General features: G+C 42.0%; 1 protein-coding gene and 1 non-coding gene across 3 annotated transcripts in view; both read right to left on the reverse strand.

Moving 5' to 3' along the window:
- The window catches only part of TMEM131 (transmembrane protein 131), a 247,746-nt gene that overhangs the window by 155,404 nt on the left and 75,121 nt on the right, over positions 1-17,221 (reverse strand). For both annotated transcript variants that reach the window (XM_008008079.3, XM_008008080.3), the window contains exon 3: positions 3,026-3,066. In XM_008008079.3, coding sequence (XP_008006270.1) covers positions 3,026-3,066 — 41 coding nt within the window. The remainder of the gene's footprint in view (positions 1-3,025; positions 3,067-17,221) is intronic.
- Positions 10,417-10,476, reverse strand: LOC119626046 (U7 small nuclear RNA). The gene has a single exon (XR_005242240.1). It is a non-coding gene; the product is annotated as a U7 small nuclear RNA (small nuclear RNA).

A 17,221-nucleotide genomic window follows, 5' to 3' on the forward strand; every position in this document is an offset into this window, starting at 1 on the left:
ATATACGGACAGAATAAAACATACTTCTAAAAACACACACTGTAAAATAACTGGGTTCTTAAATCCACGACATGGGCTCCTTACCTGAAAGCCCTGTTGACACCACTGCCAGCCTTTCCGTTGTCACTAAAGGGCGCTCACTGGAACAGGCACTGGTGGCTGGCCAGATGTTCCGTTGTCACTAAAGGGCGCTCACTGGAACAGGTACTGGTGCCTGGCCAGATGTTCCAGTTGTCACTAAAGGGCGCTCACTGGAACAGGTACTGGTGGCTGGCCAGATGTTCCAGTTGTCACTAAAGGGCGCTCACTGGAACAGGCACTGGTGGCTGGCCAGATGTTCCGTTGTCACTAAAGGGCGCTCACTGGAACAGGCACTGGTGCCTGGCCAGATGTTCCAGTTGTCACTAAAGGGCGCTCACTGGAACAGGCACTGGTGGCTGGCCAGGTGTTCCAGTTGTCACTAAAGGGTGCTCACTGGAACAGGTACTGGTGGCTGGCCAGATGTTCCAGTTGTCACTAAAGGGCGCTCACTGGAACAGGCACTGGTGGCTGGCCAGATGTTCCGTTGTCACTAAAGGGCGCTCACTGGAACAGGCACTGGTGCCTGGCCAGATGTTCCAGTTGTCACTAAAGGGCGCTCACTGGAACAGGCACTGGTGGCTGGCCAGATGTTCCAGTTGTCACTAAAGGGCGCTCACTGGAACAGGCACTGGTGGCTGGCCAGATGTTCCAGTTGTCACTAAAGGGCGCTCACTGGAACAGGCACTGGTGCCTGGCCAGATGTTCCATTGTCACTAAAGGGCGCTCACTGGAACAGGTACTGGTGCCTGGCCAGATGTTCCAGTTGTCACTAAAGGGCGCTCACTGGAACAGGTACTGGTGGCTGGCCAGATGTTCCAGTTGTCACTAAAGGGCGCTCACTGGAACAGGTACTGGTGCCTGGCCAGATGTTCCGTTGTCACTAAAGGGCGCTCACTGGAACAGGTACTGGTGGCTGGCCAGATGTTCCAGTTGTCACTAAAGGGCGCTCACTGGAACAGGCACTGGTCCTGGCCAGATGTTTCCGTTGTCACTAAAGGGCGCTCACTGGAACAGGCACTGGTGCCTGGCCAGATGTTTCCGTTGTCACTAAAGGGCGCTCACTGGAACAGGCACTGGTGCCTGGCCAGATGTTTCCGTTGTCACTAAAGGGCGCTCACTGGAACAGGCACTGGTGCCTGGCCAGATGTTTCCGTTGTCACTAAAGGGCGCTCACTGGAACAGGCACTGGTGCCTGGCCAGATGTTTCCGTTGTCACTAAAGGGCGCTCACTGGAACAGGCACTGGTGCCTGGCCAGATGTTCCATTGTCACTAAAGGGCGCTCACTGGAACAGGCACTGGTGGCTGGCCAGATGTTCCAGTTGTCACTAAAGGGCGCTCACTGGAACAGGCACTGCTCCTGGCCATATGTTCCGTTGTCACTAAAGGGCGCTCACTGGAACAGGTACTGGTGGCTGGCCAGATGTTCCAGTTGTCACTAAAGGGCGTTCACTGGAACAGGTACTGGTGGTTGGCCAGATGTTCCAGTTGTCACTAAAGGGCGCTCACTGGAACAGGCACTGGTCCTGGCCAGATGTTTCCATTGTCACTAAAGGGTGCTCACTGGAACAGGTACTGGTGGCTGGCCAGATGTTCCAGTTGTCACTAAAGGGCGCTCACTGGAACAGGCACTGCTCCTGGCCAGATGTTCCGTTGTCACTAAAGGGCGCTCACTGGAACAGGTACTGGTGGCTGGCCAGATGTTCCAGTTGTCACTAAAGGGCGCTCACTGGAACAGGCACTGCTCCTGGCCAGATGTTCCGTTGTCACTAAAGGGCGCTCACTGGAACAGGTACTGGTGGCTGGCCAGATGTTCCAGTTGTCACTAAAGGGCATTCACTGGAACAGGTACTGGTGGCTGGCCAGATGTTCCAGTTGTCACTAAAGGGCGCTCACTGGAACAGGCACTGGTCCTGGCCAGATGTTTCCATTGTCACTAAAGGGTGCTCACTGGAACAGGTACTGGTGGCTGGCCAGATGTTCTGTTGTCACTAAAGGGCGCTCACTGGAACAGGCACTGGTCCTGGCCAGATGTTTCCGTTGTCACTAAAGGGCGCTCACTGGAACAGGTACTGGTGGCTGGCCAGATTTTCTGTTGTCACTAAAGGGCGCTCACTGGAACAGGCACTGGTCCTGGCCAGATGTTCCCGGCCAACAGGAAGAGCAACTACACCGTCACGCTGAACCCTGAACGCTATAACTTCCTTTACATCTATGGTCCCCCGGGGAGCAATCGTTAAGAGCTGGGAGTGAACACAAAATAGCTGCTGGAGGGACTGTTTGATCCAAATCAAAGAAAGTTCTCACTCACCTTTAGGTACCAGAACAGACTTTCACCGGATATGGAAAGAGAATCAGCACAGTATGTCTCTTTACAGATGTGAGAAGGTACCAAAAGACCAAATAATTTGGGCATGGGGAGGCAGGAAAAGTGTCTCCAAATTCACATGCATGTACCTATTTTCCTTAACACCTGAGGTAAAACCATCCCCCTGTTATCATGGGGAAGCTGTATTTAAAAGTGGTCTCTCCAAGTCACCAGACTGGGTTTACGCAGGTCTGAGATCCTCCTCCGGGGACCTGCAGGCAGACCCCTGGTAACTGAGGGCAGCAATGGTCAGTACACCAAAAGCAGGGATAGCCACAAGAGAAGCCACTAAGGAGTTACACAGCTGAATCTCTCACAAAGCAAGGGGAGTTTCAGCTCTGAGTAACAGCCCTCCATACACGACAGGGGAAGCACACCACACAACTGCATGAAGTGCACATTCAAACTTAAACCTGGTTTCCCACACACTAAAATACTTAGAAATAATCATATAATGTGATTTACAATTTGCTATTCCTTCTTCACCAAGAAGAGCAAGGGGAAAGTGGAGGGGAGAACCACAGGAATCCCCCAGAAGGAACTGAAAGTATGTCAGTGATCTTACTAAATATACTTACCTTTTCTGCTGATATGAACTGAGTCCAAGTGTTGTCTCGGTCTGCAAAAGGAATAACATAATGATTAAAAAACTGAAGCCAAATTTTATACTACAGACATAGGGAATATCCAAAATATTCTCTTTTAGTTCCAACACTCATTTTATACCCACTTGAATTTTAAGGTTAAACCTGGTCTCCAAATCACATACCATGACTGGATCAAATTGTAAACACACATGAAGTAACAGAAAGGAATGCGATGAAATTTTATCCTGAAAACAGTCCCCGTGATAATCACTTTGTGAGGCTGCGGTGCCTCGGACTGCTCCCTGCTCACTAACTGCGTGCCAGGTGCTGGTGGTAACGATTCCCACTGCCACGGAACTCCAGGTACAGTGGGTGGTGTGTGTGAGGGAGACAGAGTCATTAAAAAATACACATTTATATACCGAAATAGGATTATCAAAATATTGAAAAGGTGCTGTGAAGAGGAATACATAGTTGCCATACTTAAACACATCATGAGGGAAGGCCTGTCTGAAGAGAGAACATTCACATAAAAACCTGAAGGATTAAAAAAGCAGTGTGGCAGCTGGATGGGCGGTGGTACAGAAAACAGCACATGTGAAGGCCTTCATAGAGAGCGGAGGTCGGTATGCTCAAGAAACAGACGGCAGGTCTCTCTGCTGGAGCTGGGAGAGGAGGAGAAAATGAGGCTGCAGGGCTAAGCAGAGGCCAGATAACGCTCTGCCTCATAAGGAAGTCATGGGAAGAAGTTCGCTCTACTTTAGGTTTTAAAGATAAGGAAGACAAGAAAAAGTAGGAAGTTGGAGGCAACAGCTGTATTTCAGGTGATGAAGAAAAAGAAGTTCTTACTGATGTATGAGAAAATGCCAACACTATAAGGAATACCATCGGTGAACTTATCCCAAAAGGTTATCTGCTACATCAAAATGAGAACAAAACAGTATTATTTTTCCTGGTAACATATATTATTTTGTAAATGTTCTGGAGACTGGCAGATGTAGAAAACTGTCCTAGTTTTTTGAAGGTGCGTACTAGGTAAAGTGTAAGGGTGTCTCTAATTTTCTTTGAAATGTCTTGGCAAAATAATTTGTGTGTGTGAGGGGGGCTGTATGGATAAAGCAAACACAGCAAAATGGTAACTGTTGAGTCTGAGTGGTAAATGAGTTGGTATTGGTCGAGCTCTTCTATTTTCTGTAAAGAAAAATTTCTTTTAACTTTTTATTATGAAAATTACATATATTCCCCATGCAATGGGAGAAAATATTTATAAATCAAATATCTGATGAGATTAATATTTAGAATATATCAAGAACTCCTGCAACTCAGTAACAGAAAAACAATCAAACTAAAAGGTGGGCAAAGGACTCAAACATTTCTCCTAAGAAAATACACAAATGGCCAGTAGGCACTTAAAAAGATGCTCAACATCACTGACCATTAGGGAAATGCAAATCGAAACTACAATCATGCCACTTCCTACCTGTTTGGATGACTACTATTTAGATTTTTAAAAAGAAAATACGGATCTTTGGCAAGGAGGTGGTGAAACTGGAACCTTTGTGCACTATCAGTGTGAATGTTAAAATGGTGTAGCCACTATGGAAAACAGTATTGTGGCTCCAAAAAAAAAATTAAACATAGAATTACCATAAGACCAGCAATCCCACTTCTGTGTATATACCCAAAAGAACTGAAAACAGGGGCTCACCCACATTCACAGCAGTATTGCTCACAACCGTTAAGGGGTAGGAGCAGCCCAAATGCCCACTGACATGTGAACAGATTAACAAAATGTGATTTACACATACAAAGGAATACGATCCAGCCTTAAAAAGGAAGAAAATTCTGACACGTGCTACAACAATGGGTGAACCTTCAAGACTAATGAAATAAGTCAGTTAAAAAAGACAAAAACTGTGTGATTCCACTTAGGAGGTATCTGGAGTCATCAAATTCACAGAGATACAAAGTAGAATGGTGGCTGTCAGGGGATAAGGGGAGGGAGGAATGAGGAATTAGTGTTTAGGTTTCAGTTTGGGAAAATAAATTTCTGGAGCTGGATGATGGTGATGGTTGCACAATGTGAATGTACGCAATGTCACTAAATTGCACACTTAAAAATGGTTAATAAGGGCCAGGTGTGGTGGCTCGCGCCTGTAATCCCATCACTTTGGGAGGCTGAGGTGGGCGGATGACCTGAGTTCAGGAGTTTGAGACCAGCCAGACCAACATGGTGAAACCTCATCTCTACTAAAAAAAAATATATATATATATAAAAATTAGCTGGGCGTGGTGGCGAGCGCCTGTAGTCCCAGCTACTCAGGAGGCTGAGGCAGGAGAATTGCTTGAATCTGGGAGGCAGAGGTTGCAGTGAGCTGAGATCGTGCCACTGCACTCCAGCCTGGGCGACAGAGTGAGACTCCCGTCCAAAACAAAACAAAAAAAGGTTAAAGTGGTCATTTTTATATTATGTCTATTATGCCACACACAATGTCTATTATGTCACATACACAAAAAAGCAGCAGTCATCAAGACAGTGTGGTACTAGTATAAAGATGATCAATGGAACTGAACGAAGTCTAGAAACAGACACACATGTATACAGTCATTTGGTTTTCAACAAAGGGATCAGTGGATTCCGTGGAAAACATACATCTTTTCTAAAAATGGTACTGGAACAACCAGACGCTATGGTTAGAAAGCGTTCCTGCAAAATTAATGTGTTGGGAACTTAATCCCTGTGCCCTGAGGAATGGATTAATGTCAACTCTGCCTTCATGAATAGATTAGTCTATTCATTATTATTAACTACCTTTTAATCTATTAACGTTGCTACCGTGGGAATGATTTTGCTATAAAAGTAAGGTCGCTCTGGCTCTTTTGCTCTTGTCCTCTAGTCACGCAATGCCCTCCGCCGCGTTACAGCACACCGAGAAGGCCCTCTAGTCACGCAATGCCCTCCGCCGCGTTACAGCACACTGAGAAGGCCCTCTAGTCACGCGACGCCCTCCGCCACGTTACAGCACACTGAGAAGGCCCTCACCAGATGCCGGCACCACACTCTTAGACTTCCCAGCCTCCAAAACTGTGAGCTAACTAAACGTTGTTTCTTTATACATTACGCAATCTGTGGTATTCTGTTATAGCAACAGAAAACAGACTAAGACACCAAACAAACCTATGTTGGAGGAAAATGCTCGTTCATCCTTAACACCATGTACTCAAAATAATTTCAGATAAATCACAGTTCTATGCATAAAACCTAAAATTATAAAGCATCAGCAAGAAAACACAGGAGACTATCTTTGTAACCTTGGAACAGAAAAGATTTCCTGAACAAAAAAATCACTATCAATAAAGGAAAAACTGATAGATCAAACTTCAACAAAATTAAAAACATATGCTCACCAAAAATACGCCATAATGAAAATAAAACGGCAAATCACATACTGAGAAAATATTTGTAAATCATGTATCCGATGAAGGACTTACATGCTGAATATATAAAGAACTCATGAAACTGAGTAAGAAAAGAACCTAATATTTTAAAGTGTGGAATTATACAAATGTTAACTACACACGAAAAGATGCTCAGTATCAATTTTTAAGAAAAAGGAAATAAAAACTACAATGAGATACTACACACCTATTTCAATGTCCAAAATGAAGAAGAATGCCCACGTAAAACGTGGTGAGGACGCGCAGGAACTGGAACTGGCACATATTGCTGGTAGGAATGTAAAACAGACCAACCACTTTAGAAAAAGCTTGGCAATTTCTTTTTAAAAATTTTTTTTATTATACTTTAAATACATATGCAGAACATGCAGGTTTGTTACACAGGTATATGTGTGCCATGGTGGTTTGCTGCACCCATCAACCTGTCATCTACATTAGGTATTTCTCCTAATGTTATCCCTCCCCTAGCCTCCCCACCCCCCGACAGGCCCCAGTCTGTCCCCTCCCTATGTCCATGTGTTCTCATTGTTCAACTCTCACTTATGACTGAGAACATGTGGTATTTGGTTTTCTGTTCTTGTGTTAGTTTGCTGAGCATGATGGTTTGCAGCTTCATCCATGTCCCTGTAAAGGACATGAACTCATCCCTTTTTTTTTTTTAATGGCTGCACAGTATTCCATGTTGTGTATGTGCCACATTTTTTTTTATCCAGTCTATCACTGATGGGCATTTGGGCTGGTTCCAAGTCTTTGTTATTGTGAATAGTGCTGCAATAAACATACGTGTACGTGTCTTTATAGTAGAATGATTTATAATCCTTTGGGTATATACCCAGTAATGGGATGGCTGGGTCAAATGGTATTTCTAGTCCTAGATCCCTGAGGAATCGCCACACTGTCTTCCACAATGGTTGAACTAATTTACCCTCCCACCAACAGTGTAAAAGCGTTCCTATTTCTCCACATCCTCTCCAGCACCTATTATTTCCTGACTCTTCAGTGATTGCCATTCTAACTGGTGTGAGATGGTATCGCATTGTGGTTTTGATTTGCATTTCTCTAATGACCAGTGATGATGAGCATTTTTTCTCATGTTTGTTGGCTGCATAAATATCTTCCTTTGAAAAGTGTCTGTTCATGTCCTTTGCCCACTTTTTGATGGGGTTGTTTTTTTCTTGTAAATTTGTTTAAGTTCCTTGTAGATTCTGGATATTAGCCCTTTGTCAGATGGAAAGACTGCAAAAATTTTCTCCCATTCTGTAGGGTGCCTGTTCACTTTGATGATAGTTTCTTTTGCTGAGCAGAAGCTCTTTAGTTTAATTAGATCCCATTTGTCAATTTTGGCTTTTGTTGCCATTGCTTTTGGTGTTTTAGTCATGAAGTCTTTGGCCCATGCCTATGTCCTGAATGGTACTGCCTAGAAAGTTTTCTTCTAGGGTTTTTATGGTTTTAGGTCTTACGTTTAAGTCTTTAATCCATCTTGAGTTAATTTTTGTATAAGGTGTAAGGAAGGGATCCAGTTTCAGTTTTCTACGTATGGCTAGCCAGTTTTCCCAACACCATTTACTAAATAGGGAATCGTTTCCTCATTCCTTTTTTTGTTGGGTTTGTCAAAGATCAGATGGTTGTAGATGTGTGGCATTATTTCTGAGGCCTCTTTTCTGTTCCATTGGTCTACATACCTGTTTTGGTACCAGTACCATGCTGTTTTGGTTACTATAGCCTTGTACTACAGTTTGAAGCCAATTTCTTACAAATTAAACATACACCTACCATATGACCAAATCACTCCACTTCTAGATATCTGCCCAAGAGAAACAAAAGCATTTGTCCATACAATGAACAGCATGTACATAAATGTTCGTAGCAGCTTTGTTATAGCTCAACATTGGAACAGCCCAAATTTCCACCAGCCCAAACTTCCATGTATCCAGGTGAACAGACACATGAGTTGTGTTGTATGTGTACAATGGAATACTACTCAGCAATAAAAGAATAAGCTATTGATACACAAAACAACACAGATTAATCTCAAAATAATTATGCTGAGTGGAAGAACCCAGACCCTCGGAAAAGTACATTCTGTATGACTCGATTTATATAAAGTGTTTTAAAATGTAAACTACCTGTTAGTGACAGAAAGCAGACTGGTGGTTGCCTAAAGATAAGGAGTGTAAAGGGATTACCAAGGGGCACAAGTAGACTTTTAAGGGTGACACGTATGTCCATTATCTTGATTGTAGTAATAATTTCACAGGTACATAAATATGCCAAACTTTTTAAATTACGTGAACACATGCAGTTTATTGTATGTTATTCATACATCAATAATGGTTGTGACAGAATTCTAGAGCATGAGAAGCTGTGGTCTCACATGAAGTCCACAGAAAAGGAACTCAGGAAGTGTATCACTCATGTGCACTTTCTTGAGGAGAAAAAAATTATCATGAAGACAGAATCTGACCACTGAAATTACTCATACAAAGACTTACAAATGAGGGAGCTGTCTTATGAAAGATAAGCAGATACTCAGTGCAAAGGATCTGTGGAAATAAGGTTAGAAAAGTAGAAAATAAATATTGTTTTTGAAGTATATGCCACAAAACAGAAATAATCATTTAACTGTAATAAACAAGAATAAAAATCTCAGAACATGCCAACACACCCGTAAGTGTTATGAGAATAAGGAAGATCACAATAGACACTATTTTGTTTCTGAAGTCATTTAATAAAGGCTTAAACATATCTTAAAAGTGTACCTGAAAATTGAGCCCCATTATCAAGAGATTAAAAACAAAACCAAAACCAGTATGAATGCATAAAAAGTGGATGGAAAAGATTAAACACATCTACAGTGAGATTAAATAAGATAAACTCAACTGTTTGTATAAAGACAAAAGGATTCCGTCAAACAACTGGAACCCAACTACAACGACTTAATACAAAATGCAGAAAAGTCAAAGGTCAGAGAATGAGCAAAAATAAGCACTGATTAAGGATAAAAACAGGCAAATAAGGATTACAACATTAATAACTTTACAATGTAAAGATATGTAAAAACTGTTATAATTCAACAGTGAAAAGGAAAAAAGGAAATGGGAAAACCAATGTTGTGACTGAAATGTAAGCAAAGGGCAAGAAGACAATTCACTAAAGAAAAATAAATGGCCAATAACCACATGAAAAAGATGATCAACCTCATTAGACAGTAAAGCAATCTCTAGAGGACAGGGAAACGCCATAGTTTGCCATTTGACTGGCAGGGACCTTTGAACCTCATGAATTCATATCCAGAGATAAGGGTCTATTAAGAGTACTCAGAGCCCTCGAAAATGCCCATGCCATGCATTTTTTTAACCTTCTATCAAATATAAGACACTCCTACAATGTTTCAAAAGCAATTTCACTGAATCACAGAAACTTTAGTAATTCTCAACTAGCTGCAAGTTCTCTTCACCACATCTCTTTAGAACGGACAAGACATAATGGGGCTGCTGTCTCACCTCAGGTGTTAAGGAAAATACGCACACGCACGTGAACTTGGAGACACCTTTCCTACCTCCCCACCCCCAAATTCTTTGATCTTTCGGTACTTTCTCATCCATGCTTCCGTCATACTTAAGGACTTCAGCTTCAACCTCGCTCCTCACTAGGCTGCGGATTCCAGATAATCCGAGCACAGCTTCTCTCAGAACGCGCTCCCAACTCCAAATGGGGATATGCGAGAGGAAAATGGACTCTTCTTCCAATCAAATAGACCAGCCTTGGCAAAAATATATGTGGTATGCTTTAAAATACTATTAAATTCTTTTATAAAACAAACACATCTGATCATTTTATCCCTGTAACTCAATGGTTCTCAACTGAGGGCAATTTTGTTTCCCTGGGGGCATCTGGCAACATCCAGAAGCATTTTTCTGTGTGTGGGTTTTTATTAACCCCAGAAAACATGCTGGACAAATTCTAGAAGAGTTAAAACACTAAGAGGCATTTTTGTTTGTCACAAATCATGGGGCCACTAACATTAAGTGTGTAGAGTCCGGCCTGCTGCTAAACACCAGGTGATGCACAGGACACTTTCTTCTACCCTACAACCAATTCTCTGGTCCAAAACGTAAACAGGCCAAGACTGCACATTGTACTTTAACCTCAGTTTTACAGAGACATCAATAATTTAGATGTTCATTTGTAGTAACATCTCCTCGCATTTTAATTCAAAGTGCATTACTGTCTTAACAACTGTGTTTGTATTTCCAGTGGTCCTTGAAGCTCTTAACATACTGGAAATAAATACAGAATTCATTTTACAGATAAAGAAACTAAGCCTCTAAATGTTTTACATTAGTAAATGATAAGAGAATTCAAATTCTTCCATCTGGTCTAGTATTGCATTCATATAATAACATATCCTTGACAGAACTGCATCTGCCTAAAACCAGCTTTTAGCTTATATGAGCTGAAAGTTGGCTATATTATTGCTAACAAATCTTAAGATGGCCATACTTGTATACTGCATTATTGTTAAACAGAAGATTTAATCTTGCTAGAAAAAAAAATCAGCTACATGAAATTCACTTCAGAATGAGGTACGTGGCAGTTGTGTACACGGCATGGATGCTTAGAGATAAGACAAGGTCTGCACACCCTAGAATTTAAGCTTCTTGATGGTACAGGCAGCACAAGCACACAAACCCGGGGTACCAGAAGCCACAGCGGGCACCACGTGAGTATTACTCACATACAGGGCAGCTTTCCCCAGGGATATACCTGGGAGCCAGTTTCCTTGCAGGGGATGAGACTATGCTTCTCGGCCACCTTTAGAGCTAAAATTACTTCCTCCAGGACTGGGTTGGGGGAAGGTAGAGGATGAGGTCTGCTTTTGATTATGAAGATCTCAACATGTAATCCTACTTCTCATCAACCCCGTCTCCCCCACAAAGTTCTCTGCAAATCATCTCATAGTGAAAATGGATGACATCTGTGAGGCAGTTTTAAGAATTTTTAACTCACAAAAGGGTCTTTCCTGACTTTCTAATTGTTTTGCTTCCTGTGCCTCTGTGTGTGTATTTTTAACATGAATTTTCACTGAGATAACTGTAGATTCACATGCAGTTGTAAGAAATAGTAAAAAGAGCTATATTTTAACTCAGTTTCCCCACTGTATCATTCTGCAAACACTATGGCAAAATATCACAAGTAGCACAGCGATACTGGTACGATCCATTTGTTTGTTCAGAAGTTCTCTGTTTTGTATGTCCTCATTGGTGTTTGTACATGTATTTAGTTCTACACAGTTTTCTCCACTGTGTAGGTTCATGAACACCACAGTCAAGACACAGAACAGCGTCAGCACCCTGAGGATCCAGTGTGTCGCTTTTATAACCACACTCATCTTCCTCCTGTCCTCCCTCCAGCCCTGGCAACCATTACTCTATTGCTCATGACTAAAACTTTTTCATTTTAAAAAGGTCACATAAACGAAATCATGCACATGTAACCTTTTGGACTTGGCTTTTTTCACTCAGCCTAATTCTCTGGAGACTTATCCAGGTTGTGGTGTGTGCCAACACTTCACTCCTTTTCATTGCTGAGTTGTATTCCATGGTATGGATGTATCGCTGTTCAACAGCACATCTTCTGAAACACATCCGGGTGGTTTTCCGTTTGGGGCTAGTATAAACAGAGCTGCTATGAACATTTATATACAGGTTTTAGTGCAAATATAAATTTCCATTTCTCTGGGAGAACCCTCAAGAGTGCAATTAGTAGGTCAATTATAGTAACTGCATGTTTAGATTTATATGAAACTGCCAAACTGTTTTTTCCAGAAGAGCTGCATCACTCACATACCTACTAGCAATGCATGCATGATCCAGTTTCTCCACATCCTTGCCAGTATTTGGTGTTGTCACTGTTTTGTGTTTTGGGTTTTAATTTGCATTTCCTGGTGGCTAATGATGTTGAACAGGTTTTCATGTCCTTTTACCATCTGTGTTTCCCCTGCAGGGAAATGTGTGTTCATGTCTTTTCCCCGTTTCCTTCATTTTTATACTACTGAGTTTCGAGAGTTCTTTCTATATTCCAGAAACTAGGTCCACTGTCAGATATATGACTTGCAAATATTTTCTCCTATTCTATATTTATCTTTACATCTTCACATGGTCTTCTGCAGAGAAAGGTTTTGTTTGTTTGTTTTTGTGAGACCAGTCTTGCTCTGTTGCCCAGGCTGGAGTGCAGTGGTGTAATCAAGGCTCACTGCAGCCTTGACGTGCCAGGCTCAAAGATCCTCTGCTTCTGACTCCTGAGTAGCTGGGACTCAGGTGCACACCACCACACCTGGCCAATTTTTTATTTATTTTATTTACTTACTTTTTATTTTACTAGAGACAAGGTCTCACTATGTTGCCTAAGCCAATCTTAATTAAACTCCTGGGCTCAAGGGTTCCTCTTCCCTTGGCCTCCCAAAGTGCTGGAATTACAGGCATGAGGTACTGCGTCTGGCCCAGAGCAAGTTTTAAAGTCATCGATCTTTCCTTCATGTATTGCACATCTGGTATTAATTCTCTGGTGTCAAAAACTCTTCGCCTAGCCCTGTAAGCTGAAGCTTTACTCCTAGTTTTTTCTCCTTAAAGGTTTTATTATAGTTTTACATTTTACATTAAGTCCATGATCCATTTTGAGTTAGTTTTTGTTTAAGGTGTGAGGTCTTTGTATATTCAGACTTTCCATACCATTTTAGTATTTTGTGGTATTCTTTGTTCCTAGTTTTTAAGGCTATTTTATTTTATTTTGACATGGAGTCTAGCTCTGTTGCCCAGGCTGGAATGCAGTGGTGCGATCTCAACTCACTGCAACCTCTGTCTCCCGAGATCAAGCAATTCTCCCGCCTCTGCCTCCGAAATAGCTGGGACTACAGGCATGTGCCAGCACGCCCAGCTAAATTTTTAAAATTTTTAGTAGAGATGGAGTTTTACCATGTTGGTCAGGCTGGTCTTGGACTCATGACCTCAAATGATCCTCCCGCCCCGGCCTCCCAAAGTGCTGGGATTACAGGCGTGGCACCCAGCCTTAAGGCTGTTTCTGAACCTGCTATTTATTCTTCTTTTGTACCACTTACTGTACTACAACAGAGGGCAGGAAATAGTAGTAAAGGGAGAATCAAAACGGATGAAGCAGGGAGCAGATATTTCTGAGAAGCCCAAAATTTAAAGTAGAAAATAAAAACCTGTGTTCAAACACCAGCTCTGCCCTCACTGCCCAAATACTCTTGGAGAAAGTCTGCAGAAAGCAGCATTCTCCCAGCTACAAAGAGCTGCAGAGCTGTTGGCCTCTGATGACGGCTTTCTAGTGTCCCACCCACTTCTCCCTTCAGCCACAGGTAATCAACTTGGCATGACACGAAGTGGCTCTTCTGAGCACAAAATTAGTTGCAATATTGTAAAACTGATTATGTAGAATGAGGAAATCTAGCTTTGCTTGCAGAGAGAAAAATAACTGGGGAAAAAAAAAAAAAAAGCACTACCTTGTAGTACATTTGGGTACTGGGATACAAGGGTAACGACGCCTGCCCTATGCTGTTGCAGAGGGGTTAAGAACTTAGGCTTTAAGAGTCAAATGCTTGGTTTTCAATTCTAGCTTTATCACTTAATAATCATTTATTTGCTTAGTTTAAACTCTCTGCACTTTAATATGCTCACTTGTAAAATCATCATAGAATGAATACCATCTCACGTATTTAAGAATTTAGAATACCTGACACTTGTCAATACCCAATAAATATTACTTATATTTATTACTTTTTCACATTTTTCAAATTTTCTACAAGCGTATATATTTTTTATAATAGAAGTCCTTTAATTTGAAACAAAAGATGAGTACTTCTAGGTCTCCATACAAGTCAAAAATCACAGTTCCTTCTCCGTTTCATTTTCTCCTAGGAGAACATTAAAGCTCATTCCCAAGACAATTTAGAAAAGAAGCTGGTAATCTATAGCCCATAAGCCAAATCCAGTCTTCTACTAGCTTCTGCAAATAAAGTTTTACGCCCATTTCTCACGTACTGTTATGGCAGCTTTCACACTACGATGACGGAAGTTGAATAGTTGTCATAGAGACCATTCGGGACACAAACCCTAAAGTAGTTAATATCTGGCCCTTTACCAAAAAAGTTTGCCAACATCTGGCTTAGATCAACAGAAATAATGCCACAATATCTTATTTCCCTACATTAAATCCCTACGTAAGAAAATCTGTGACCTAAAAATCTACGACAATCTGGCATACCATCTCCATGAAAAACACAGACCATGGACAGTCCCACTAGTGAAATGAGTACAGTTCTGATGCTAACCATCTACATTAGGCTGTTCTCACACTGCTAATAAAGACATACCCAAGCCTGGGTAATCCATCAAGAAAAGAGGTTTCCCTGACTCACAGTTCTGCAGGGCTTGAGAGGCCTCAGGAAACTTACAGTCACGGCAGAAGGGGAAGCAAACATGTTCTTCTTCACACGGCAGCAGCAAGAAGTGCTGAGCAAAGGGGGAAAAGCCTCTCATAAAACACCAGATCTCATGACAATCCACGATCATGAGAACAGCAGCATAGGAGTAACCACCGCCATGATTCAATGACCGCCCAGCGGGTTCCCTTCCACAGCATGTGGAGATTATGAGAATTACCAATTCAAGACAAGATTTTGGTGTGGACACAGCCAGACCGTATCACTATCCAGTGTCAGAATCTACAGGGTAAAGGGCACAGTCTCTAACAAGACAGTCCTCACCTCAGATATCAGTTACAAGTTTGGGGGTCCCCAGCCCACCGATACTTCTGACCAACCAGCTACAAATCTAGGGGGTTCCCATGAACTCCAATCAGGCTTGACAATTTGCTAGAATAACTCAGTAAAGCACTATGCTTAATTATTACAGTTTTATTCTAAAGGGGCATAGAGGAAAAGGTCTGAGATGAGGGTCCCCATGAACACAGAACTTCTGTGTCCTCTTCTCCACCGATCAGGGCATATCGGTCTTTTGGCACACTGATGTGTTCACCAACCAGAAAGTTCCAGCAAGTTTCAGTACCCAGAGTTGATTCAATCACTGACCACCATGTGACCCAACTCACCTCCCAGCTTCCCTAGAAAAGGGTGGGTCGGCTCAAAGCCCAACCCTCTAATCACATGGTTGGTTGGTTTTTTTTTTTTTTTTTCTTGAGACGGAATCTTGCTCTGTTACCGAGGCTGGAGTGCAGTGGCACGATCTCGGCTCACTACAAACTCCGCCTCCCGGGTTCAAGCAATTCTGTGTCAGCCTCCCAAGTAGCTGGAACTACAGGCGCATGCGACCATGCCTGGCTAATTTTGTATTTTTAGTAGAGGCGGGTTTTCACCATGTTGGTCAGGCTGGTCTCGAACTCCTGACCACAGGCGATCCACCGGCCTCAGCTTCCCAAAGTGCTGGGATTACAGGTGTGAGCAACTGCACCGGCCAACACGGTTCGTTTTTCTGATGACCAACCCTATCTTGAGTTTTCTCATTAGGTATAAACTCAGATGTGGTCCAAGGGACTCAGGAATAACAAAGACACTCTTATTATTAAGGAAATCCCAACATTTAGAGCATCTCCAGGACCAGAGACAAAGACCAGATTACTGCACAACTAGCTATAAAATCTTCTTGCTAAGAAAAAAAAATGAATTTAAACCTAATCCAGACTAGATTTAGCTAACAGTTGACAGAAAATTCACATGATAAGTGAATGTTAAATAACACCAAGAGGATGAAAATAGCCAAATGTAGAAGGTTGGAAATCCTATAGACAAATGAGCCAATTTCATTAACAATAAAAAGGTGAGTCGGGGGAACAGCATAAAAGAGACTTAGGAGACATAGCACCCATGCAATGTGTAGACCTTGTCTCGATCTTGTTTTGGACAAACCAAATGCAAAAAGGCATTTCTGAAGCAGTGGAAGAAAACCGAACACAGACCAACCAGGTCCAACATGATATCAAGCATTCTGGTTACCTACTGCTGCATAATAAACCACTCTAAGGTTTAGCGGCTTAAAACAACAATTTATTCTCACTTAATGTCCCTTCTGTGTTTCAGTTACATGTGAATTCAGGCAGCATTTATCTGAAAGTTCAGATGTGCTGGCTGTCTAAGATGGCTCATTCACAGGATGGGAAAGTGATGCTGGCTGTCAGCTGGGAGCTCAGCTGGGACTGTGATCAGAAGACTACATGTGGCCTCTCCATGTGGCTTACGTTTCTCACATCATGGCGATTCACTTCCCAAAGAAAATGTTCCAAAACGGACAGACCCAGGTAGAAGTTGTCAAACTTCATATGATTTAGCCTTAGCGGTACCAGAATGTTCTGCCACACTGCATTACGTCAAAATACTATTATTATTGTTCTACAGAGTATGCATTCATTTAGTTATCCGCACACTTAAACGTTTTTAATGTTCTTTTTTCCTTTGCATTTCTGAGCTTCTAAAATCATTTACCTTCAGCCTAAAGACTGTATTATTTCCTTTGGCATAAATTTTCTGGTGACAAATTCTCTCCATTCTTATCTATTTTAAAATGTCTTTATTTCACTTTCATTTATAAAGGATATTTTCATTGGGTATAGAATTCTAGTTTGGTAAATTTTGTCAGTAAACTTATATGTTATTTTTGTCTCTCATTGGTTCAGTTTATAAGTCAGCTGTCAGGC

The sequence above is a fragment of the Chlorocebus sabaeus genome, chromosome 14, assembly GCF_047675955.1.
Source record: "Chlorocebus sabaeus isolate Y175 chromosome 14, mChlSab1.0.hap1, whole genome shotgun sequence".
Taxonomy (NCBI): Eukaryota; Metazoa; Chordata; class Mammalia; order Primates; family Cercopithecidae; genus Chlorocebus; species Chlorocebus sabaeus.